Genomic DNA, 24819 nt, shown 5'->3' on the forward strand with positions numbered 1-24819 from the left:
TGGGCTAAGAAAGCTCAAGTGAGTAAGAGCAGCTAGAAGACACTACCTTTGGTATGGAAGTCACTCTGTACTCAATAAAGATGGGTTTATAACATTTTAGGTCGAAGCTTTCCAAACTTGTCTTTGCAACCCCTCCTTGGTAGCTGGTAGTAGACCTGGCAAGCCACAAAGGCTAACAAACAGCTCACCTAGCAGTAGGACCTAACTCTGGAGCCCAGCTGTCCTCCGGCCCACGCGCAGGACCTGCGCAAAGACCTTTTGGAAGCCACCACAGCACCAGCGGCATGCTGGTAACGGCTGTCCCTCGACAGTCCCCAGGCAGAAAGCCTGAGGCTGGCTGCCCTGTCCTCCTCTTCAGCTCCCCTCACCGCACCTGCACACAGCCAGCTGCCATCTTCCCTGCACACCAGCAAAGCCGCTGCAGACAGAGCTGGAAGGAAAGGCCGGAGACTCGCCGCTGCAGGGGACCGCTGCCGAAGCCTCAGGTGTGCAGCTGCAGGATGACTGAACAAATCACTGAGGGCCCATCTTGTTTGAAAGGAATGAGTTTACTTACGTGCTTCCTGGGGAAAAACAAACGAACCTATGAAATGTACAGAACAAAGTCACTGCCAGCGGTGTATGACCAGCTTGGTGTTTACTGTCTGGTATGTATGTTTGTTGAAAACTTAAACGTGGAAACATCCAAGTAAAATGTCATTCAAATAATTTATAATTTGTTATCTATATATATATTTTATCCATTATCTATCTTGCTCATTTTCTCTCCTATAGTACTAATTCTGGAGTTCAAAATTTCCAGTCTGCCTGGAATTCCTGACAATCTAACCCAAAAACTGTATAATTACACTGCTCTGCTGAGATAAAGACTATTTTTCCCTGTGACTTAAATCTTCCAAGAACTATATTGTATATAGATGCTAATATATACCAGAATGTGTCCCTTATCCGTTATGTGAAGTTCCAGATGATAGGATATATTTTTTTCCTATTTTAAAGCTCAGACTTAATCTGCAACTCCACTGGGAAATCACACAACCAAGTATCTTCAACCCCTCCACAAAGACAGGCATGGGAGCATATCAGGTTGCATCCCAACAAATAAATGCTCAATTATTTATGATCAGAAAAAAAACCAAAATGAATACATGCATTTTTTATAGTGGCTTTGGATACCATTTGTCCCTGACACACAAGACAGACAGCTCCTTAAAACTGCTTGCAGGTAAAACACACATAAAATCTACAGCAGGAAGCTTTGTTAACATCCCTCTAAATTATCTTCAATGTAATTCGTGCAAGTAACACAATTATTTTACCACAAAACAGAAGTTCGTTGAAAGAAATGCAGCTTCCAGTAACATTTAAATTATGACATAAAAAGTAGATCTTAAACCTAACACTAATTTGATAAAAAAAACTGCATACAGCAAAACAGACTGAGTTTTATAAGAAGGCTCTAAGTGAGTATTTTCTCTCTTTCACTGTCCACACGCCAGTTTGATACAAGTGGAGCTCCACTGTGAAATGTCTTACAACAGTAGTTTCTGTTTCGGTTTACAATCACACGGTGTCCGACATCTTCTTGTGGTTTGGGTTTTGTGTTGTTTTTAACTGATCATACGAGCCGTGCAAGGAAAGCATGGGTTCAACAGATTCATGAAGGCCTCCTGCAGACTATCCACAATCCAAGCTGTAGTCTAAACTTGAATTGAATATAAGAAGTAACATGAGAAAGAAGAAGATCAGTCTTCTAACAGTCTTTTAAATATAATTCTTTTTTTGTATAGTTACTTCCTAATTTTGTTGGTGTCTACTTCTGCATGGTGGCTGTCTTCCCCAGGTCAGAAAAGGAACCCCAGAATAAAACCAATTGAACAAACAACCTGCCCTCTTGCTTTTACAGAAAACCTGCCCAGCAAGTAACTATTTTCCCTATCATATGGCTGCACATTATTTAACATCAACATACCAGAACAGAGTAAAATTATCGCAGTGCTACAAGTCTCATGAATGCTCTTAAGAAAGAAGTCCAAGGCTGTGACACTTGCAATCATTAAAGTCTTAGATCAGTAGCTAATGTACGCCCCTAGGTGACTTTGGCTCTAAAAATACTCTCAGTTTTCAAAGACACTTAGCATGGGTTTTTGTGCAGCCCCTCCTACTCGCCACTGTCCTCCTTTGGAGCACAGGGAGGGGGACATGCCGCTGGCAAGACCCCCCCCGCCCCCTCCGCTCAGATGTCCTTCCCTGATGGTGCAGGCAAGCCTGCAGCTCCAGAGTTGTCACAAGTGGCTAGAAATGACTAGAAGCAAGATCTACTAATTTTGTCATCCCCTGCTCATTTAATAGCCAAAACCCCAGGTGCTTTTCTTTACTCCCAACCAAATTTTATTGCTTTCATTGTTATTTCCTCAGAGGACTATTTAATTAGTTCAGAAAGCCAACAGCACATAGATCTTATGCTTAAATTAAACAATAGCTTAAATAATGCTCTAGGGAGGTACTTTTCCCAGCCTGTTATTTTTAGGTATCTCGGGGAGTGCAGTGCTACCACACTGGCAACAGAAAGAGGAAGAGCAAGAATGTTTTTCTCAACCGATTTTAACTCAAGATCCATCTAATGATTAGCATCAAAATTCTGAAATAATGAAAAATAATGGGTCCATAACTAGAGAAACAAGCAACAGAAAGCATGATTCATTGCCCTAAAAAAAACTCTTTAGCTGTTCTCACCCTAGATTTGGGGTTGGTTTTTTTTCAACAGAAAGTTGTCCCTGACAAAGCTGGAGGAAACAGCAGCCAGAACGGTCAGGAGCGTGTTTCCCTCTAACGGCAGAGGGCAGGCAGAAAAGTCCCTCCCCACAGTTTTAGGTTGTCTGTGCAGAAGGAACTACAAAATAGACCAAACACTCATTTGCTCTGGAAACTCAGCTAAAAAACTACCAGAAAAGAAGCAAGAGAGCCCCTCACAAGACATGCGTGTGTAGGAAGAAGCACTGATACAGATGGCAAAATGCTCACCCTGGCTGGGAAGACCTCCAACTTGGAGCCTGCTGATTTAAGAGGATATAAAAGACAGTTAAATGAATCACCCCAGAAAGATCGTTCCTCACTATACAAAAGTGGATGGTAAATAGGAAAAAAAAAAATGTTTGTAATTCATTACATCAACTACAAGTTTTTTTAATTGGTTCTTTTTACAAGTGTTACATTTCAAGAAAATAAAACAGAAATTAGATCCAGTGTCAGGGGAAAAAAAATGCAAGTTACTTACTAGGCAAGATGAAAAGCTTATATTGCAGTATGACCAGCTGCTGAAACAGCTAAAATATGTTCTGTCTCATCTTTCCCAGAGACCCAAACCCAACGGGTCTGTGTAACAGAAGAGAAACTGAGAAGAGTATAGACGAACAGCCATGTTCCACCAGCTTCCAAACAGTCACCAGAGAACCCAAGGCCAAACCTAAGCCAGGACCTGAAGTTGCAGGATGCTTTACCGTCACATCCCAGAATTTCTAAGCCAACTTTATTCACTGCCTAACAGGTAGATGCAATTTGTCAGAAAGTCCAGTGTCAGACGTAAGAGTCACTGAACTATAACTGGCAACAAGTTTGCTCCAAAGCATTTAACTTTAATAACCATGATAATCCTGTTCTAAAGTAATATTATGACCTAATTCACTCCCTTTAACACTTGGCAGTTATACTTGCTGCAGCAGACCCCAATCCGCCCAGCAGCTACGCACATTACAACTCATTTCAAAACTGCCCTCTGAATGCAGCATTTTTACAAGCGTGCCCACTCTGCAGCGCAAGGGAGCACAAGAACTCCACGTGCAATCCTAACACAGTCAAGAAGCAGAGTGGATTCCACGTGTAAATTATAGATATTGGGATACCAGAAAATGTCTCTTTTTCTAAAGCAAACACATAATCTGGTGTTGTAGCAAACAGGATGTGGTAAAAAGAAAACTAGCTAAAGGTGGTTACGCACTCCGCTTTGAGACATGCTGTACTTCCCCCATGAAGCTTCTGCTGTGGAGGAAGCAGCTTCTGTAGGAACAGCCGGCTGCTGGGCTATTAAGCGCTGCCAGAGCATTTTTCTGGGTGGCTCTATTATCTTCATGTCCTCTGACTCATTAGGTGATTCTTAGAGAGTTCAAGATCATTCTGGAGCATCACTCCTGCAGACAGACGTGCCGTCTTCAAGAGATGAGAGCAACCTGTTTGCCTTCACAAAGAAAAAGATGTAAATAGAGGACAGACACTTGTTTATGCAACTCTTATGAAGCCTCCAGGCCATTTTCATCCCCAGACAGGCCGCTGCCATGCTGCTCGCTGATGGACTTTCCTGCTCTTATTCCTAAAGGGCAGAGCAAAGGTTTTGGTTTCCGAGCCCAAGCTGCCCCTGCGATTCCCTGCAGCTGCACACCTGTGGGAGGTGGCAGGGAGGGAATTTGAGCCAATATTTTACAGTGGGATGTGGAAAGCACTGATCCTAAAAGGATTTAAGGCCTCATTAAGAATAAATACTTGCAGCTGATAAGACCAGCACCATAATTAGACGTACTCAGAGGAAAACATCCAACAGGAACAACTCCATATACGACACTGGAAAGACTTGTATCAGACGACTGATCAAAGCCCTGTTTTTTACATTTGAAAGAAGGATACTGAAAAACAAAAAAACAATGACCTGGAGCTGCAAGAAAGAATTGTGGTCTGGAAAAAAAAAACAAAAACGAACAAACCTTAACAATCCTGGTCTACATCACTTGCCAAAGGAACAAATAGGTAGCTTGATGCAGTTGTATAGTTAGTATATAAGGATAAAGCACTCTATACTAGACAGCTCTTTAACTGAGAAAATAAAGGCACAGGAAGAGCCAGCAGCAAGGGGATGAACCAGCAGAATTACAGCTCATCATCAGAGACTCCTTTGACCTGGGCTGATTTAAACTCCTCTGTGTAGGAGCTGTGTCCCATGGGGCATCTGCCCCAGACCTGCACGCACAGGTCCAGCCTTAGCTGCAGTCTCTCCACACCCCCGCCATACAAAGAGATAACAACAGGAGCAAAGAGGTGATTAGACTTTTAACTACCTCACCATATTTATTTTCACAGCCTTTTGCAGAATGCTTGCCTAAAATTGAAGGTACTTTACCACAAGCAATTATGCTGATGTCTGGAAACAGAACTAATTTAATGGCAAAGAACGAGCTAGAAAACGCAATAAAATTTAAATGAACAACCACAGTAAGGACATACAATATTTTCCAAAGTCTTCTGTTAAAAACAGTCATGTTTTATCTTTAATCTTTTTTTTCTTCCATTCTAAATCCTACTTCAGAAGAAACCAGCTTCAGAAGTAACTGAAACTCCAGCAAAGTGGTCACAGAAGACCTCATTTCCGGGTGACAGAGGGCAAGTACTGCTATGACTGTACCAAGGCAAGAGGAGGATAAAACCTCTCCACACATCTGTGAACTACACATCTCAAGATCTGGGCAAGAAACTAATAGGTTAGTGAAACTCTGGGGTCTAAAATCCAGATCTGATGGCTACCAACATGGCGGGGGGGGGGGGGGGGGGGGGGGGGGGGAGAAAGATATAATCCTTCCAAGGTTACAGTTACCTAATTATAGTTGCTAAAACTTATCAAAATAACTGCAACATTCTTCACTGTTCTTTGGAATCAACTATTAATGAAAAGTATTCAATTACATAAATACAAATATCCATTATATATAAGCTGTTCTGTTTGACTTTTTTTTTTAAAGGGGGGTAGAGGGGAGGACTTCTTTATTTCATTGCCACCAAACAGAATCAAACAGTTAAAGTTGGCTTGTGTTTGGTTGCTTAAAATTCCACTTATTTTGCAACTACCATGCTATAGCAAAATATTAATGATTCAACACAGACATCTAAACTGAAGCACATACTGAAAGAAGTTAGCACAAGCAAACAAGGTACCTATGCATTTACAGTGTAATATTTTTGGCCAGAATAAAAATCCACAGTTTTTATGCACAAAGATACAGATTACATTTCAACTACTGTAATACAAGGGAAAGGTCCATGACACTTCTATGAACACATACTGTAGACTGGTGTTTCCACAACCCTCTTTGTAAAAAGCTATTAAATCCATTAATGACAATCTGTGATACTCTTACAAGAATACTATTTATCTTAATCTGGCAATACTTAAAACTCCCACTCCAGAATATTCTCACACCTACTGAGCTGCACATTTCCAGGCAACCGGGAAGGCTGGACATTTCTGTTCCAGCCAGGAAGGGAGACCAGCTAAAGCTCAACCAGCCCAAAGATTCCCCTATTGGACCACCTTCCCTAGGAAACAAGGCACAGCGGCACTTTGTTCTTGGGCGTTTGCTTCCACTGTTAATTACAGTCTCGGTGTATTTCAGACAGGAACAGAGCCATTGATCTCCTCAAGTCTTCCCAGCCCATTTTATGGTTTTGTCCCCATTTTGCAAGACAAGAGCAGCTAGCTGTACTATCTTAGCAGACATATGCTAACCCACTCCTCAAATCTACTGGACAAAGATTTCACAAGCCCCTCATGAAATCCATTCCCCTGCTTTACTACCCATCCTACTACTAAAATGTTTGTATTCATGTCCAGAATTTTTTTAATTGACATGTTAAGCCTGTGGAAAACTGACTAACCTCATCAATTTCTGCAACAACTTTTCTGGTTTTGAAGACTGTTCAACCTCACTTCTCTCTTTCATGGCCTACATAACACCCTATTTCAGTACTTCCTTGTAGGTCACATTTAGCAGACCGCTACGTAAGGTCTGCTCATTCCCACTGCTCTTTTCTGGGCTCTTTCCAGCAGGTTCATGTATATTTTGTAGTCCAGTGCCAGGATAGACACAGTATTCTGCCAAAAGAGGATTACCTCACATGCCTCACTGGCTACAATCCTGATTTTATATTTAGTCGTGTGATCTAGCTGAGACAATACAACCTACAGCTCACTATAACAGCCAAATCAATTAAAAATGTCTACCTGATCAGTGGTTCTCCACACTGTATTTGTGTAGAGGACACTACTTGTTTTGACTGAGAAGCACTGCATTTTTTCCCCTCCTCTAGTTTATGAAGATCTTTTTTAATTCTGTCCTTGTCCTCGGTGTGGTTACAGACTTTCTCAGCACGCAGGCAGAATACAGAGGATCTTCATCCCAGCATTCACACTGTTAACTAAAACGCTGCATAGTAACTGATCTCTGACGCTCTTGTGTAAACTCCCCGGATACATCCTTCCATGTTCATACGGAAGCACTGATTAACTGTTCCTCAAGTCAATTTTCCCAACAGTTTCACCCCCTGCACACAGCAGTTTCACCCAGGCCACATCTGCCTGTGTTGCTAGCCAAGAACATGATGTCAGACAGTCAAAACAATACATATGGTTATCTTTTCTACTACGGCTCCCTTATCAACAAGGCTTATTACCCCTGCAGAGAAAAAAAAAGTTTAACTGATGCAACACATTATATTGTTGACAAGCCCATACCAAGTAATATAATTTTCTCCTTGATGTTTCCAAATAACTTAATTATTTTCCCAGTAGTTTTCCAGAACATGAAGTTGACAGGTTGCCTTGCTTCATCTTCTTCCCTTTTGCAACATTTCATTTTATTGAAGATCTTTTTTTTTTTACTAAGTCCTGCCCATATTCCAGTGTTCTTCAGACCATCTACAGCTCTGATTTTTCATCAGTCATTACAGAGAAGGGGCAGGCAAGACAATCTGAAAAATATTTACATGAGTAACATTTTATTGAAATATGACTTACCAATTTTCTGATGAAAGATCTTGTCAAAGGTTAATTCACCCCTTTCCTCAAGGTATTTCTGCATAACACTGCGGATACTGAAAGAAAAAAAAGAAGAAAAAAAAAAGAAAAAAAAAAAAAGAAGAGTTACTTGAAACTGCTTATTTTAAACCAGACCTTTAACATACTTTGGAGAAAAGGATCACTAAAATGAACCATCAACGTAAAAGACTCATGCAAAATGAGATACCACTGCCCATCTATTGCATCAACTCACAGCATGACAGGCAGTCTGCTGCTCTATCTAAAGACCATGGGAGTTCAGAGGACTACAGCCACTAACAGCAACTGGCCTGTAGTCAAGTCACAAACACTGAGAGATCGCTGAATTCACAGAATTCAACATTGCAAATTATTTTATGAAAATTCAGTCTTCACCTATAAATACCTTTCCAGACATCACCGTACTAGCCTGAAATTAGCCTTGCAGACTCAATACTGTGATTTTTCTAAAGGGTTGGGGTTTTTTTTTCAGGTTCTTAGAGCTTGAGGTACACAAGAAACATCACTTTTCCCCCACTGTAAATATTAATATTATCCAGTGTAGAATATTAGCACTATTAGTACTTATTCAGTGCAGAAGAGATAATTTTTACACTTCAAGCTTAACATAGTTCTGTTTAATATCTTTATCAATGATCTGGACGAGGGGATCAATTGCATCCTCAGTATGTTTGCAGATGACACCAAGTTGGGCAGGAGTGTTGATCTGCTGGAGGGTAGGAAGGTTCTATGGAGGGATCTGGACAGGCTGGATCGATGGGCCCAGGGCAGCTGTATTACAGTTCAACAAGGCCAAGTGCTGGGTCCTGCACTTTGGTCACAGCAACCCCATGCACCGCTACAGGCTTGGGGGAGAGTGGCTGGAAAGCTGCCTGGCAGAGAAAGACCTGGGCATGCTGGTGGACAGCCGGCTGAATATGAGCCAGCAGTGTGCCCAGGTGGCCAAGAAGGCCAATGGCATCCTGGCCTGTATCAGAAATAGTGTGGCCGGCAGGAGCAGGGAGGTGGTTGTTCCCCTGTACTCAGCACTGGTGAGGCCGCACCTCGAGTCCTGTGTTCGGTTTTGGGCCCCTCGCTACAGGAAAGACATGGAGGTGCTGGAGCGTGTCCAGAGAAGGGCAACCAAGTTGGTGAGGGGCCTGCAGCACAAGTCCTATGAGGACCGGCTGAGGAAACTGTTTAGCCTGGAGAAATGGATGCTGAGGGGAGACATTACTGCTCCTTACAACTACCTGAAAGGAGGCTGTAGCAAGGCAGGTGTCAGTCTCTTCTCCCAAGTAACAAGCGATAGGACAAGAGGGAACAGCCTCAAGTTGCATCAGGGAAGGTTTAGTTTGGGTATTAGGAAAAATTTCTTCATCAAAAGAGTCATCAAGCATTAGAACAGGCTGCCCAGGGAAGTGGTTGAGGCACTATTCCTGGAGGTATTTAAAAGACATGTAGATGTGGCACTTAGGGACATGGTTTAGTGGTGGACTTGGCAGTGTTAGGTTTATGGTTGGACTCGATCTTAAAGGTCTTTTCCAACCTAAACAGTTCTATGATTCTCTATCAATAGCCTACACCACACAGCGTGATGTTGCTAGAATTCCCCTTCAAGAATCCATACTTATCTAATAAGGTTTGAAAATGCCACAACTGAGCATGAATTGGAAAAAAAAGCCATCAGTGAGTGCACATAGTTCCCTTTGCTGTATGCCACTACAGAAGCAAGAGCACAATAGTTTCAAGGAGAGCTCCCAGGCTTTCCCTGGGTTTGCCCAGGGCAGGGTTATCCCATTTAGATATCTGCGGGTTGAATGGAAGGGTAGCACGGGGCTGCCACCGGGAGCTGGAGCACCAAAGGCTGGGTGGTTTTCCTCAAAAACAGAGACCGCAGGCAGAAGCACACAGGCAATATCAGGTGGAGCCCTGGACTGGCCTTGCCTCGGGCGAGCTGAGCCCTGGGGTCACAGCACTTCCCAGGGCACATTCTGGTCATCGCTTTGTTTCTTTACTCTTGCATCAGGTTCTAGCTTGCACCTTGTGAAATAAATGTACAAATCAATCAAAGCTACATCAGGCTGTTAACACTGCAATTGCCATATATCATTTAGAAAATGAGCCAATATAAGCTCCATTAGGCCCCTAGCTTGGCTGCAGTGCACTTAACATCTACTTTGCCTAATTTATAATGTCACAATCACTCATTTAAACCACATTAACAAAGATTTCCTTTATTTGTCAAGTAACCTCAATATTCATTTTAATATAATGCCTATAAAAATTTCATACGGGCAACAATACAAGTACATAAATTTTAAAATCAGTGTAGCCCAGCAGTATTGTGACCTGGTAAAACAACTATATAGTCACAGGATTAAGTCAAAATTCCACTTGACTTTTTCTGTTTCCAATTTTTAAATTGATATTTTCATAGGTACTACTTATTTTTATAAAAATAACCACAAATACCCTGTACAAAGTACTCATGCCCTAAACAAGATGGTTAAATATCACTCACGTCTCTGCAGAAGTAAGACTGAGCACCTAATCCTTGTAAAATGTGGACTCTGAACTACTTCACATCAGGAAAAAAATGAACAGGTACTTGTGCAGTTTTGGGTCGCCATCAGCAGCAGAGCCCTGCCCAAAAAAGCTGCAGATCTCAGTCAGTCCTGTGAAGGGCTGAGACCATCCACTCTCATGTGCTTACAAGGACCCCATCACCAGAGCTTCTGAAAAACCTCACAAATATTAACAAATATCTCTTCCACCGTCTTTGACAGAGGAAAGTATTTGCGCTCCTCCTCCTCAGATGAGGACCTGAGGCATGAAGTCTGAATGACTTGACCAGAAAAAAAGTCTGTAATGAAAGCCAAGAAATTAGCTTGAAGGCCCTAAACCCCAATCTAGGAGATTATTCTATTAATAGTTTTTATGTGTGTCTCAAAGCCTCACATGGAACACAGATCTACGAACACTGTGATCCAAAGCGAGAACTCCAGAGGCTAACCACCACGTCAAGTTAAACAAGAATTGGGAGAGCTAAATGTTGTTAATCAGGTTTGAGATTATAAATTATTCAGTGAAGAACTTGCTAGTCTTTTTATTTGTTCATTAAAAACTAGGTCTACTCTCTGTGTATTTTAACAACCTAAATAAAATACTGATTTCAAACGAAGAGGAAGCAGTAAATAGAGATCATGTTCTGTACCTGGGAAAAGCAAGGTACTAAAATAAAATTTATCACATAATTGACAGAATTGCCAAGTTTGGCTGCCTGTTCTATGGGTAGATTTTTAAAAATAAACATCCAAGCACAACGTGTTTAAAATGGTGACCATAAAACTTAATTCTTCTCTTAAATCCATAAAATGTTAGCACACTGATGGCAAAACACCACCGGTTGTACTGATGCCGGCACGTACTGGTGAACACGGGCAGCAAAAGCCGTACGGCTTCCCCTGGCAGCACTCGGCCGTGGAGCAGAGCGGTTGGACTGGGGGGATGGCCAGAGGCACACGACAGCCATCAGCCCAGGAAGGTTTAGGAGAGCCCTGCAGCTCCACCCGCCCATGGGCTCCTTCCCTCTGCATCCTTCTTCTCCCAACCAGACCTTCCCCCTTGTCTCCATGCTTACAGGAGGACCACTTACAAATGAACATGGTATGCATCACCAGAGACCACAAACTTCCTTCTCCACGGCCTCCTGGTTGACCCGAGGCCACCAGCGCTGCCCATCACAGTGCCTGCCCTTGGAGCACTCATCGGCAATGTCCCGTTCCCACTGACCACTAGACCATTAGTAACATAATAAGCCTTTTTAATAATAATGACATCAAGAAAGCTTTCCTCTGCTCTAACAAGTGCACTGCAAGAAATTACATAAACATATCTTAGTCTAGACAATGGGAGAAGATAATGAAAAATTTAACGTATGACTGAAGTGTCCAGGAAAACACTCTGATTGTGTAACGCACAAATCACTCCAGTGCTTCTCCTCCTCTCCCTTGACATCCAGTACTTCTGGTCTGATGGATAACATGTCAAAAGAACAAAATGTTTTTGCAGCTACAGAATCTGAACAAATCTGTAAAATGATCACAGGCTACGGGAGTCCACACTGCATTCCAGCTTCTAAACAACAGACTTCCACCCCTTCAAAATCATGTCTCTATCCATATGAATAAATAGGAACAAATTACATGAAGTGGATTATGACTACCCAGAACAATCAACTTCTAATGCTCACATGAAAGTTAAAGGTAAAAATCCTGCTGAGTTCAAAAGAAACGGAGCAGAATCCATATATCCTTCAGAAGGATGGAAAATTTTAAAACGCAGCCTAGCACATTCCACAAACAGGAAGGAAGCCTCCTTCTCTGCCTTTGTATATTGAATCATTAGTTGCCCTACACATAAGCAATCTGGGATTAAAAGATGCATTTCACAGAAAAGTAGCCATTTCTAAAAAGCTTTTCATATCCAAATATGCTTTCAGCGCAAACAATGCACTTATGTGAGAAGTGGACTTCTTGCATAAGTTCATCTCAGTTCACAGCATGATCTACCTTAATAGCAACACTCAAAATAAGCAGAAACAAAAGCTGGCTAAAAATGAAATCCAGGGAGACTTCAGAAACAAAAGCATATCCAACTGTACCACAGCAAAACTTTCTGTCCATATATTTTTTTTATTTCAGAGAGGAAGAAAATAGCAAACAACAAAAAATTCAGAAACTCTCAGTTTGCTGTCCACATACCAGAAGTCAACTGAAGTAACACGACAAGTATATTTAGGGGAAATCAAAAGTCAGGCTTAAAATTTTGTGAGAATTACAGTTTGGACTCTGGATACCTCTTTGCTGGTTTAATCGGGGCCAAATTTAAGCAGGTACCTGGAAGAACAGTGCAGCCCCTTGCCCCGTGACCAGGGACACAGCAGCACCTGTGCCAAGGCCAGGCAGAGAGAGCTAACATAGCAGTGACACAGTAAAGAAGTTTTGGGAGAGTTTTTTATTGCAAGTAAGACGAGCATCTCCGTCCCTGGCAACACAAACAGTGCCAGCCCATGCTGATGCTGAGGGCTGTGGGCAGCAGGGTGCTGCAGCAGGGCCATGGGCGCTCAGCGGGCTCATCTCTTGCAGCCCCACAGAAGAAGCTGCCCTTAAAGAAAGAGTGGAACAAAACCACCAGGCTTGTGAAGCAGCTCAGAGCGCGCTGCCTGCCCAGCAGCAGGCAGAAAGATGACTATCTATCTGCATCGTCTTCAAACTATAAACTTTGTGAACAGCACAGGTTGCTCTAACCTGCTTGGCTCTTCCAGCTCCCCAGAAAAGGGGTTTATTACAAGCATGAGCTGAAGAATCTGCTAAAAGGAGCTTTATGCTGCATCTTGAAGCTCTAGTTACTATAGCCAGCATCCTGGTCTTTCCAACTTGATCAAAGAAATCCACTGAAAAGAAACCTACAAGGTTAAAACACATTCTGTAATTAAAAAGCTCTCACTGTCTACAAGCATGCATGGTGGCATGCAGTCTGACAGGACACAGACAACAGTTGCAGTGCCAAGGTCGGTACAGGCGGAAAATGTCTACTTGAAAACACGCCTTCTGAAAAACTAAGAAGAGAACACATTATGTTCTTCTTAACACAGAAAAGGACGTGTGTATGGCAAGAACACCACTCATCTGCAATCCTCCCTCTCCGGCAAGCGACCCCAGAAGCAGCAACCCAGGAGGTCCCTAAGAGAGGGAGCTCACCCCAGAGCCAGGATCTGTCCAGCCAGAACCACACACCACTGCCCACAGCAATAGCTGCTACTCCTGCTGCTTCGCCCCCATAACAGATCAGTAATATTCTGTGACTCCAAGGATAAGCATACCTATCAGAAGGAATTAAACTTCTGCTGGGTGTATGACTGGATCTGCAACCGCACAGCCTGTAGGACAGCCACCGGAGCCCACGGGACAGTCAGTCCACTGGGCAGCCCAAGTCAGTACAGGCAGCCGGGAGCACAACCGCAACAGATGCGGGCGTATGCAGAAACTAGAAATTACGGAGGAGAATAAAATAAACAGCATTCATCTTGACATTTCCTAGAAGTTCTGCTATTAATTTCCAAGATGCACAGATTTTGTCCCCACAGGTTTGTTATACTAAATTATGCAGGAGTTCTTTTGAAAGCATCTTGCACCTAGGAAATGCAAAGGGTAAAGAAAGACACAATGGTATGTATACGTATACATACTCTTACTGTTGGAACTAGATCAAGAAGCTACTTCCCACTGGCCTACTTACTACTGTCTCTTAAAGGAGCTTTTAATTATTTATCATGAAAGCACATTATTTTTTCTTATAAATCAATAAGAGCTCAGATTTGTGGGATATTATCTACTGTACAGATGCACACATGCACACCACAGCTTGAAGAAAAAAAAAAATGTTTGGCCTTATCACAAGCATTGAAGAATCATCCCTACATTAAGAATGCACAATTACACTCACTAATATATATTCACCTATAAGCTGAAACAGGAAAAGGAGAACAGAAAAACAAAACAAGAATGAAATGGCAGCTTTACAGAGACTGGCCTGAGGAGAGCAGAGTTCAGTATTTAACTCTGCCAACACTTCCTGTATCATCCTGGGCAAGTCATAAACATTTTCTGCCTCAGATCCCCAGTCTGTAAAATAAAGCTGTATTCCTTTTTTTCCTCCTCTTTGTTGTCAGGGCAGGCATCATCCTTCTGCTATGTGTGTATCCTGCACCCAGCACACTAAGCTCCTGATGGCTCCTGGCATGTCCAAAACCTATTCAAACGCTAATAATTATTTCAAGAAAATGCTAGATACTCAGCAAGTAAATTACCACTGCCTTTGACTGCCAACCTTTTGCACTGACCCTCACCGCCTTCCTGCTCTCTGCACTTTGAGCATCCCGTTTCCACACCAGACAGTCAGCTTCCATTTATTCTTGTTGGCTTTCTCCTCTTCCTTCTTGCCATCACTCCCTATTCCCCCTTTGCAAATCCCTCTCTCAGCCTGTTCTCACCTTGCTTTCTGCACCGTATTTATCATGTCCACTAATCCAATCTAGCTTTCATTTCTACCTTCTCCTTTGCCTTCTCAATCTGCACAAATGCACCAGCCCACACACACAGGGAAGCCTCACAAAGCCAACAAAGACCTGAGCTTGCTGCAGTCAGTAAATAACTAAGCCTGCTTAGACCCATTTTCAAACGCGAAGGAAATCTGGAAGTCCAACATATAATAGTACCACTGCGTCATTAGTAATATAGTTTCTCCTTACAAGTATTTTTACTGAGGTTTTGCAGAGTAGGAAAGAAAACAAGTCACCTAACACAAGGTGACAGGGAGAAGGAAACACCTCGACATAAAGCATAAATCTGTGTGACTGATTACCAATGATGCTATTATTTTCTTGTAACATGTTCATCACTGGCATGAAGTACCTTTCCAGCTGAACAGAAAACTCCCCTTGAATGAGATGTGTAAACTGCAATGAGTCACTGGATCACAGCCCCCAGGTCAGCTTAATGCTCCACTTTGGGGGTGAAAGCAACGGACAGACATTTGCTGCAACCAATAAAAAAGAATTAGTTTCCCTCCTATACAAGAGGTAAAAAATAGCGAACACATCACAAACCATTCAATCAATTTCATTTTGCTTCCTCTCAGACTTGTACCCAGTTCAAAGTTCAGCAGAAGTCAATACTTCCCCAAAGGAGTTTGTTCTCAGATGCTGTAAAAGGTATTTTACACACAGCAACTTTTGTTAGAGCAATTAATGGGGCAAAGTAAATTCCCAGCATATAAAGCCAGAAAGGACCATTAGACCATCTAATCTATCTATTACTTGTAAAATTCCATATCTGAAGAGGAAACAAATCATTAGAAGACTGTGAAAAAACATTTTTGGACAACAACAAAATAACATGGAAAAAAAATGTTCCTTTTTTCTTTTCATTTTGAGCATCCTATAATATTACTAGAATACCCAACAGCAATGCAACATCCAATTGACTCCATTATTTAATAGAGAACTAAAAGTGATCACTGGTGCTACACTAATTAGTGCACATGCTCATTCTACTCTTAGTCTCATCAGCTGACAAATAAAGTAGCAATGAGTGAAACCTAACTTTCAGCTCTCTCCATAAGTACAGCACATCCCCTCTGCACACCCTCTAAAGTTTACACTAAGCCCACTGCCAAGTCATTTCACTGCAGCAAACTAACGCTCTTATAATTGTCAACGATGATTAATAGCATATTCCACCCAAGAACCCTACTTGCGATGGAAGGGATTAAAGCTCAGCAACACTTTCCCACAACCCCCCTCCGGTGCATGCATCTCATCCAGAAGACAAAGTAGCTTCACTTATGCAAATTATATTAATGGCGAAAAGTTTAGAACAAGGTAGCCAAAAGCAATAGCTATGTAGCTACGATTTCAAAATACGCACTATCCTCACGTTCCTTGAGGATCATTTGTATTATCATTCCTGAAATCTGAAACTAATATAAAAGATTCTAAGTACATGAATTTTTCAGGAATAATTACACTGAACTGTAATGTCAAGGACTTGCCCTTCCACCAAAATGCTGCTACTGAGAAATAACAAGAAAGAGAAATCAGAGCAAAATCACATCTCCTTGCTCCTACTGCAATTAAGTATTTCATCAATTGTATATTTTTTTTAAAACAAATACAAAATTACTGAAGACATGCCAATTTCTTTTAATCTTTCCATATCTATAAAATGTTTAGAACTTTCTTTAAAACTGTAACTAAGTTACCAAGAACTACAGCCAACATTGACTGAAACACACTACATTTGCCTGTGATTTATTTATTCATTTATAGTCTCAGGATGCAATTTTAAAGAGACTTACATGTTTATTTGCACTATCCAAATCCATCATAAAGTTGCTAAAATTGGACCAAAGATCCTGCCCCAAAGCCTTTGAACTGAAAGCGTGACAGGGTCAACAAGGACAATTCAAAGCAATGGCAGAATGGCACACACACATTACAGCCACAACGGGTTTTTTTCTTCTTTATTAAAGTGCATTTAAAAGGTTTAGCAATGCAAGATTGATCAAAAGTGAAAACTGTTAAGAAATATTTGGCCTAAGAATCAGATCTTCTCAGAACTCTTTTAAACAACAAGTTAAAACTACAGAAAAGTTCCTGTTATTTTTTTCTCCCCCAGAGGAACAATCCCCTTTGAATAGACAAGCATCCCTCCAGAGCCTTGCATCCCAAACACCACAGCAGCGACTCTCCTAAAGCAAAACAAAAAAAGAAGTGTAAAATTGTCGTCTTTGATTTTTTTGCTTCTCATCGTGCGTTTTAACCTGGCAGTTATTTTAAGGTCCCAGAAGTAAGTGAGATGTGAACAAAGTAACCATAATCATTAAAACAATTTGGGGAGAAGATTGACAAAACTAGGGTAAAAAATAAATAAATAAATAAATAAATAAATCAGAGGACTGATGCACAGAGACACAGAATCGCTTAAAGGTGAAAATGAACAGAATGTGATGGGGAAGACATGGGGAAGCCAGGCTGGTGACTTAAGAAAAACAGTGAATGATGAGAAGGCTCAGAAAGGAAAGTCACCCCAGAGGCACTACCTTGGCTATCCTTATAACCCACCGAGGATAAGGGTGGGGAATTCGATTCCACTGAGGGTGGGGAATCGAAGCCATGAAAGCCAAAACTCTAAGTGTAGCCAGCAAACCACAGCCGCCCGAACCAAACTCCTTCCTGACCAGTTCTGCCCACGGCACAGCCAGGCTTATTTTACCAGATACTTGCGGCCTCAAGAGTAAAACGCCTACCCACATTTTGTCACCTTTTCATTTAAAGTTCAGTTTAACCGAGACTGGTATATCACTGAGCTTGCTTTCCCTTCTGAAGTCAAGACAGAAGCATAATAAACAGAATAGCAGCCAAGAAGCACCCGTAGAGCTGTCAAGCGCAGGCTGCATTCTGCGCTCAGCCCCTTGGCAGAGGGGTGTCATCCTCTAAGGTTGGGAGCATTGAGTATTTGATTAGATCCCCAGTGCTTTTTAGTTTCCTAGGAGGATGTGGAAGCTACTGGGAGCTCTTTTCTCACCTGTACCTTAAGCAGAGGTAGCAGCTCCTCGTGGGTGACGAGCACCCATCCGTTCCCAGCTCCGTACAGAGCTTCTGCAACGTGCATCCCCGGGGAGTCCCCCAAGGCTGCAGCAAAGCACAGGGATGTCGGAGCACAGCTGGTACTTGTCTGGTTCGGTGTATCGCAAACAGGCTGCATCAGCTGGACTGAAATTCTGTCGGCGTTTAACGAAGGCTTTGATTTGCACAGCTCTACCAGATCCTGAAAAATCTGCCCTTTCCCCAGTTCCTTTCTCAATAGGACATGACATATGCTGACGGGACAAATTCCCGGCACACTGGAAGGAGACTGGGGGGTTTCTATATGGAAGCGGTTTCTCCTGACACTCTCAGAAATTTTTATTTATTTATGCAAGGCATATTTAGATAGGTGTTTATTCAGTATTTGAATGATTTTCTTGGAGAAACTAGTAAGCATGGGGTGAAGCTCTTTCTGCGGAAAACAGCTGTATTTTCTAAAGCTAGAAAGTGCTGCTTTTACGTCAATTTAGTTCAATTAAATTATGTTCTTTGGCTTATGCACCTGGACCTGACGGCTCCTGATAGGCTTTTTTCTAATTTTATTAATTACCAAAAAAAAAAAAATAAAAAGAAGAAGAAGAAGAAAAAAAAAGCTATTATTGACAAGAAGATTAAACCAGGCCATTCCACATGATTTCACCAGAACAGAAATGAAGAGCTGCATACATTCATTTCCTGATGTTATAGTTGCAGTGTTTTGCTGAAAACATTTCACATGAGAAAGTCCAGGCATCAAAAAGCAATCGTACCTATAAAAGGAGTAACAGCTATAAAGTTTATTACTTTTGCTGAAAAGACAAATCTGCCTGTACACATCTCCCACCAGAAACACCAAGCGTGCTCTGTGTGTTGCAGCTCAGCTGAACTCTCTCTTGTTGATGCACCCAGCCCTGGCCGCTGCTCCAGGCAAGTCCCACAGCACCCACAGCCCGTCCGCACCGGGCACCAGCTCCCCGGCCCCGCACAGGATCGCACAGATGCATTACGCCTATAATGCAACATCACGTTACAGAAGCTTTCCCCAAAACAGCCCTAGAAACATCCCTCTGTTTTTAGCACAGTAACAGAAGACTGCACGCTGATCTCTTCCCAGATCACCCTCGTTTACCTTTTTTCTTAATTAAGGTAATGACGCCCAAGGGAAGGTCTATGTTTCAAAACATAAGCTTCAGCCTTATAGCATCCCCACAGGAGAACTAATTGGAACATCTCTCTGAAGGCCAGATCTCTCTTTCCCATGCCCAGAGATGCTCCAAGTACTCTATGCTCATCCTCTAAGCTTCCACTGCTTTTCTGAAGCTCAGAATATCTAACTTCAACTCCTGCCTCTGCCAAACGTCCTGTGTCAGCAAAGGTACATCATTTATTTTCTAAATGGCTTCTGATCTGTACAATACAGGCAACAACAGTGCCCTTCTTCCAGACTCTCATTTCTTGCCTAGGAAAGCTGCAAGATCTTTGCAACAGGCCCTTCATCTTCCCATGCACTTCTGTACAGGCCTGTCTTTTATTAAGGTATCAGACACTGCAGTTACAACAAATAATGACCTGAATTCCCAAGGGAGGGAACACCCAACTGGTGCAGAGAGCAGCATCCGCAGCAAGTGGGAGCCCTCCTATACAGGCTCCTACACTGACAGTCCATCCCTAAAGCATGCATTTTTCCTAAGAAAGTACTGTAGTACAAAGCTAATTTAAGATAAAAGGCAAGTACGCTTTGTTAGCAGCCCTAGCATTCCGTATGTATACTAAACTATTTTGAGAAAGCCATCTTTTTACTACCTTCTCAACCACACACTGCTATTGACAGCAAAGTTAGGAGGCTGAATTTCTAAACAAAACTGAGTTTTTAACTGTTCTGTCACCTTTGCTCACCCTGAGCAGGACCAAGCTATTCCACAAGAAACATACAAATGTTCAGTCTTTCTCATAATGCTAGTTCAGCAAAAAACACATTTATTTCCCCTCCTCAAACAGTTACCATATGAATATTCAAGAATGCCTTTTCACCCAAGCAACATGATATATAAGATAAGCTTCAGTCTACATACTGCATCATTCCTGAACAGGTAAACTAACCTTTGAAACATATACATTACTATGAATTGCACTAAACTAAATAAACGATGGCTTTCTTCACCATAATCAGCAGTAATAATTTAATACGTAAGTAAGGAAATAAAAAATAAGAGGGATAGTCTAGGACACAAGACAAGCATGATGGGCAAGCGCAGTGCACTCACACTGCTCTCTGGATATGCCGCTGGACGGCAGAACAGCCCTATGGCTTAGGGGGCAGGGGGACACACGACATGCTCAAGTGTCTCAAAAGCACTTATCGCAGGTATTTTTAGCACTGGAAAAATGGGCATATGCTCTGCTGTCTCACTGAAATGAGAAGGCATCCACCATCTCAGAAATATTAGTTGCACCTACTAGATGGCAATGCTTTAGGAAGTACAGTAACGTGGAATGCATCTGTTCAAGTAGCTTGCTACCTGCTTCAAGAAAGTGCCCAGTGAACTATGAGAAGCTCTGTTTAACGGGGACACTCTGACCTTGAAAAGTACAAATCCATACTGCTTGCCTCCAACACACACGTACTTCAGGTTCACCTACAGCACTTATCCTACTTCTCAGAATACTTGTCTGGTGTACGCCACATATTCAGCCATCGTTAGCTCTCACCAAGGTTTACTTCCTTTATTCTTTGCTAAACATTCAACTCAAACAGCAAGATACAGCATAGATGCAAAATGATAAATTAGTTTATAAAACCATTTCATTTAGAATCCTTTTTCCTTCTGTAGCTTCACAAATTACATGTCAAGGAAACCATTTTGAACAGTTTGAGTGTCCTGCTCCTGCATGCTGGTTTTCATTTCTTATTCAAATTTTTCAATTCAATTTTTAGTAAGTCCTGGAAATGGTATAAAAATACCAAGAAACAATCTCACTTCACACCAACAAAATTTTAAATGTCAAACAAAAGCCTAAACTGTTTTGCAATTTTAGACAGCCAACCTTAAGAAGTTCTACTAAAACAGTGTACAGTCATTACTGCTACAAGCAGATGGAGCAAGCTTCAATAAAGTACCACCACCTTACAGAGCTAAAGTTACCTTGACACAAATTCATCCGAATTAACCACTAGATCCTTAATCCTCCGTATCATCTCCTATTTAATTCTGCCCTCATTGGCACCGTTTCTGTGCAAAACCCAGTAAATGGATAAGCCTTTGCAAAATCTGGGCCCGTCTTTTTTCTGAAAACAGGAAAACAGTACTTTTAGACGATTTCTACCATCTGCATTCAGACAGCAAGGAAGAAGCATAATACAGCACAAGGCTTCCTGGAGCCACTACATTCTCTAAACAACCTGCATATACAGTAGGGGTTTTGGTATTAACGTCACCAATGAGACCTTGTTAGACCCTGCTCTGCTGTGCCGCGGACCAACACCATAAAAAGGCATTCCAGGTCCCACACTTGCTATCGGAGACAAGCGAATGCAAACGGATAGAGGGAGACAGACAGGAAACACCATCAGTAAACATGACAAAGACTGCATCAATACACCAAGCACTGGCAGATAAATCACAGTCTAACTCCATAAGCTTCACAACAAAAGTGTTTTAATGAGGGATGCAGTGGAGGAGTTCTATAGACCTGACAGCAATGCACAGCACAGACCAAAGCAGGCAGTGCCTCTCAACTCACGTAGGGGAGTGACAGAAGCCGGCAGCACCAGCCAGCTGCAGTAGTTTTCAGTACCGTGACACTGAGCAAGAGATGTTCGGTGAGGTAAGTGCCACCTGCAGAAGCCCAAAACTGAACAGTATGCATGAAGCACCAGAGACAAAGAAGCACCTAGAAAGATGCAAAGGGATGACATGAGCGTAATAGCAACAAAATGAAAATTATACAAACAATTGTCAGGAAAATTTTCTTAGAGACAGCACTCTAAATGAATAAGCACAAGGCGGCGTTAAACAAAGCCAGAGAAAGTACTGTCAAAAGTAGCCACGACTGACAGCAGAGAGACAGAGGAGTTTTAACCTGTAACTTAGAGATATTACAGAAGTTTCAAGAAGTACAAGAACACACTGAAAGGTACTTCAAAGAAACAACTGAAATTCAGAGAAAGAGTATAGTAATGCCAAGAGAACAAAATTGAAAAAACAGAACCAATAGAGGATAGAGTAATAATGCTTAAGTCCTAGTGGGAGATGCTGTTTGGGTTTCACCAATATTCAGCACTGTAACGGGAAGAAAGCAAATCACAAACAGCTCAGGATGGAATTGGAAAAGGAAAACCAACCTCTGTGCATTCAATGCACCTCAATTAGAGTTTTAAACAAGTTAGTTTGAATACTAGGTAAGAAAGCAAACAGCGCATCACAGATTAACATGCCCTGGCGAGAAGCAGCTGGGGTACCAATGCATTAGTCTTCACCTCTAGAGGTAAAGTGAAGGTGGGATGGTAACTGAGGAAAAATGTCATGTTAAAAGTGTGATTTTTTAAAGAAAGAACAGTGAGTGAAACATGCCTTTTCTCCCTGCAGAGGGGAAGAATTCAGAGAAAGGTAGGAGACCAAAGAAAAAGGTTGGGAGAAAAATAAGAATCAGCTTGAAAGAGAGGTAATTACTGAAATAAGCAGGTTAGAAAAAGAAAGATGAGAGGAGAAACATCTACAACTGCAGCAAGAGAAGTGCGAGAGAAGCCTGGAGAGATGCATGCTATGTTTTGTTACCATGCTCTTGGTATTTGTACACCAAAAGCACTCTAAGCTTACGTGATGTTTACAGTAAGGAAGCTTTAATGTTAACTTTCCCGGCAAGGATGGCTGCAGCCAGTGTGAGGACAGCAGTGCTGTGTATGCAAGCCCTCTGCAAGCCCTGCACCCTCTGTGATGCCAGTTACCTGATCTCCTGGGCTACTTTTCTCAACTTCACATGATGCAAATCCTTTACTCAAAACAGAAGGAGCTGTTGGTATATAGTGTTCTTCCACTCCCTTTGACCAAAAGAAGGGAAATCTAAAATTTACATGGAAAAGCGAAAAACTTCAGAAGTCTGCTGAATAACCTAAAAAATTAAGAGTGCAGTTAATTTACTCCTTTCCCCCCAAACTCAAAATACTTGACAGTAATTCTGTAGAAGATTCAGGTTTCATATTTGCTCATATTTCAACACATATGTCTTGTTTCCGATTTTAGGTCGTATTTCTGCAGGTCATTCTGCCTTTGACAGCCCTTCTGTCCACCCATGCATATCTACCCACAAAACAGGCTTTTAAGAAACAACGTAAAATTAAAAGATGTCGTAGCTTTCCCAGTTCTTGGCAAGGCTCTTGGGAATGAAAGGAGGAAACGCAGAAGGGAAGGAAAAGCAGATGACAGAGGATAGAAGAAGGGTTGTTGTTTTGGTGTTTTAAAAAAACAAAAACACACTAAGCCTCTTCCTCAGGCACACTTGTCTCATTAGCGTTTTCTGTCCTCTTTCTTCCCAAACTGTGATATTTAACAATTTCGGTACAAAAACAGTCTGAGGATGCTTCGTATAAACCCAGCAATAATCAGCCCCACGGCCAATAAACTCTTCACCCTCCTAGTTTATTTGCTGCTAAGCCTTGGCCTGCAGCCTTGGAATTTATTCTGCCTCCACTACAGCTATTTCCTTGTAAACAGGAAGCCCCCTCAAATTTGCATTACAGTAAACTCATTTACTTCATTTAGTGTCAGTCTTATCTCAGAAAGATAAAACGGTGCCAACAGGTGTACCAGGCTTCAGCAAAGAGACAAACTGTAATAGGGGGGTAAAACCTTTGTAATATTTCTTGAGGAGATAATGTCAGCAGCACAGGACGCTGTGGCTGGGCAGTGGTTGCCCGCCGGAGATAAACTGACATCGAACGCATTCCTGCGAGAAGAGAGCTGCAATAAGGCAGAGACATTTATTTTCAAGCGTCGATGCGATATTCCAGTGACCTTCCTGCTATCTGTCCCAATGACAGCCAGGAGCCGAACACAACGATGGCTGCTCACAGCCCGGCTTTACAAAGCTGTGCTCACGCTCCTCCAAGGAGCTGCTCTCACACACACGCAGAGAAATAACAAAAAAATTATTTGGAAAAATTGTTTGATTTCAAACTCATATAAGAGGGGACTTTGTGTGTTGTTTTGGTTTTTTTTACTGTTACTATATCAACCTGCACTTAACTAGCCGATTTATATAATTTTAAATGAATCACTTTGCCAGTGATACAGAATATTTAAGTATACCCAACACACCATGCCTGTTTTAATGAGAGGGATCAAAAAAACCCAACCAGAAACCAGCACGAAGACATCTGACACCAGAATAACGGTCACAATTTCCTACTGTATGAGGAAATCCCTGGTTTCAGTTAGAAGCTGAGAGGTTCAGTCATTTCAAGCAATCTAGAGCCGTTTGTGGTCCCAGGCTTAGGTAAGTCTCTGTTCTCATTTATGTCCACGCTTCCTCTCATTCATCTGCTGAGCTGTCTTACAGGTCCCCAACCCCATGGCACCCCGGCACCACTTACAGCTGCAAACTTCTCCCTCGATTAAGGCTTCTCACCTTCTTCAGAGCACAACAGTCCGGGGGGGATGGCAAACAATCTTTTTCCTTTACTATTTCATGCAATCTGCAAACAGGTTCTTCCACATGCAGCTCTAGGAGCGAGGCATTTCAGCCACCTAACCCTTCACCTTTCCTGCTACTCTGA

The 24819-nt window shown here is 42.0% G+C and overlaps 1 protein-coding gene across 3 annotated transcripts in view; it reads right to left on the reverse strand.

Moving 5' to 3' along the window:
- The window catches only part of GRK3 (G protein-coupled receptor kinase 3), a 78708-nt gene that overhangs the window by 51741 nt on the left and 2148 nt on the right, over positions 1-24819 (reverse strand). For 2 of the 3 annotated variants that reach the window (XM_049805503.1, XM_049805502.1), the window contains exon 2: positions 7835-7911. In XM_049805503.1, coding sequence (XP_049661460.1) covers positions 7835-7911 — 77 coding nt within the window. Of the gene's footprint in view, positions 1-7834; positions 7912-22992; positions 23108-24819 lie in introns of all 3 variants that reach the window. The other variant, XM_049805504.1, reaches the window with a different exon arrangement.

This window comes from Accipiter gentilis, chromosome 7 (genome assembly GCF_929443795.1).
Source record: "Accipiter gentilis chromosome 7, bAccGen1.1, whole genome shotgun sequence".
In the NCBI taxonomy this organism is placed as follows: domain Eukaryota; kingdom Metazoa; phylum Chordata; class Aves; order Accipitriformes; family Accipitridae; genus Astur; species Astur gentilis.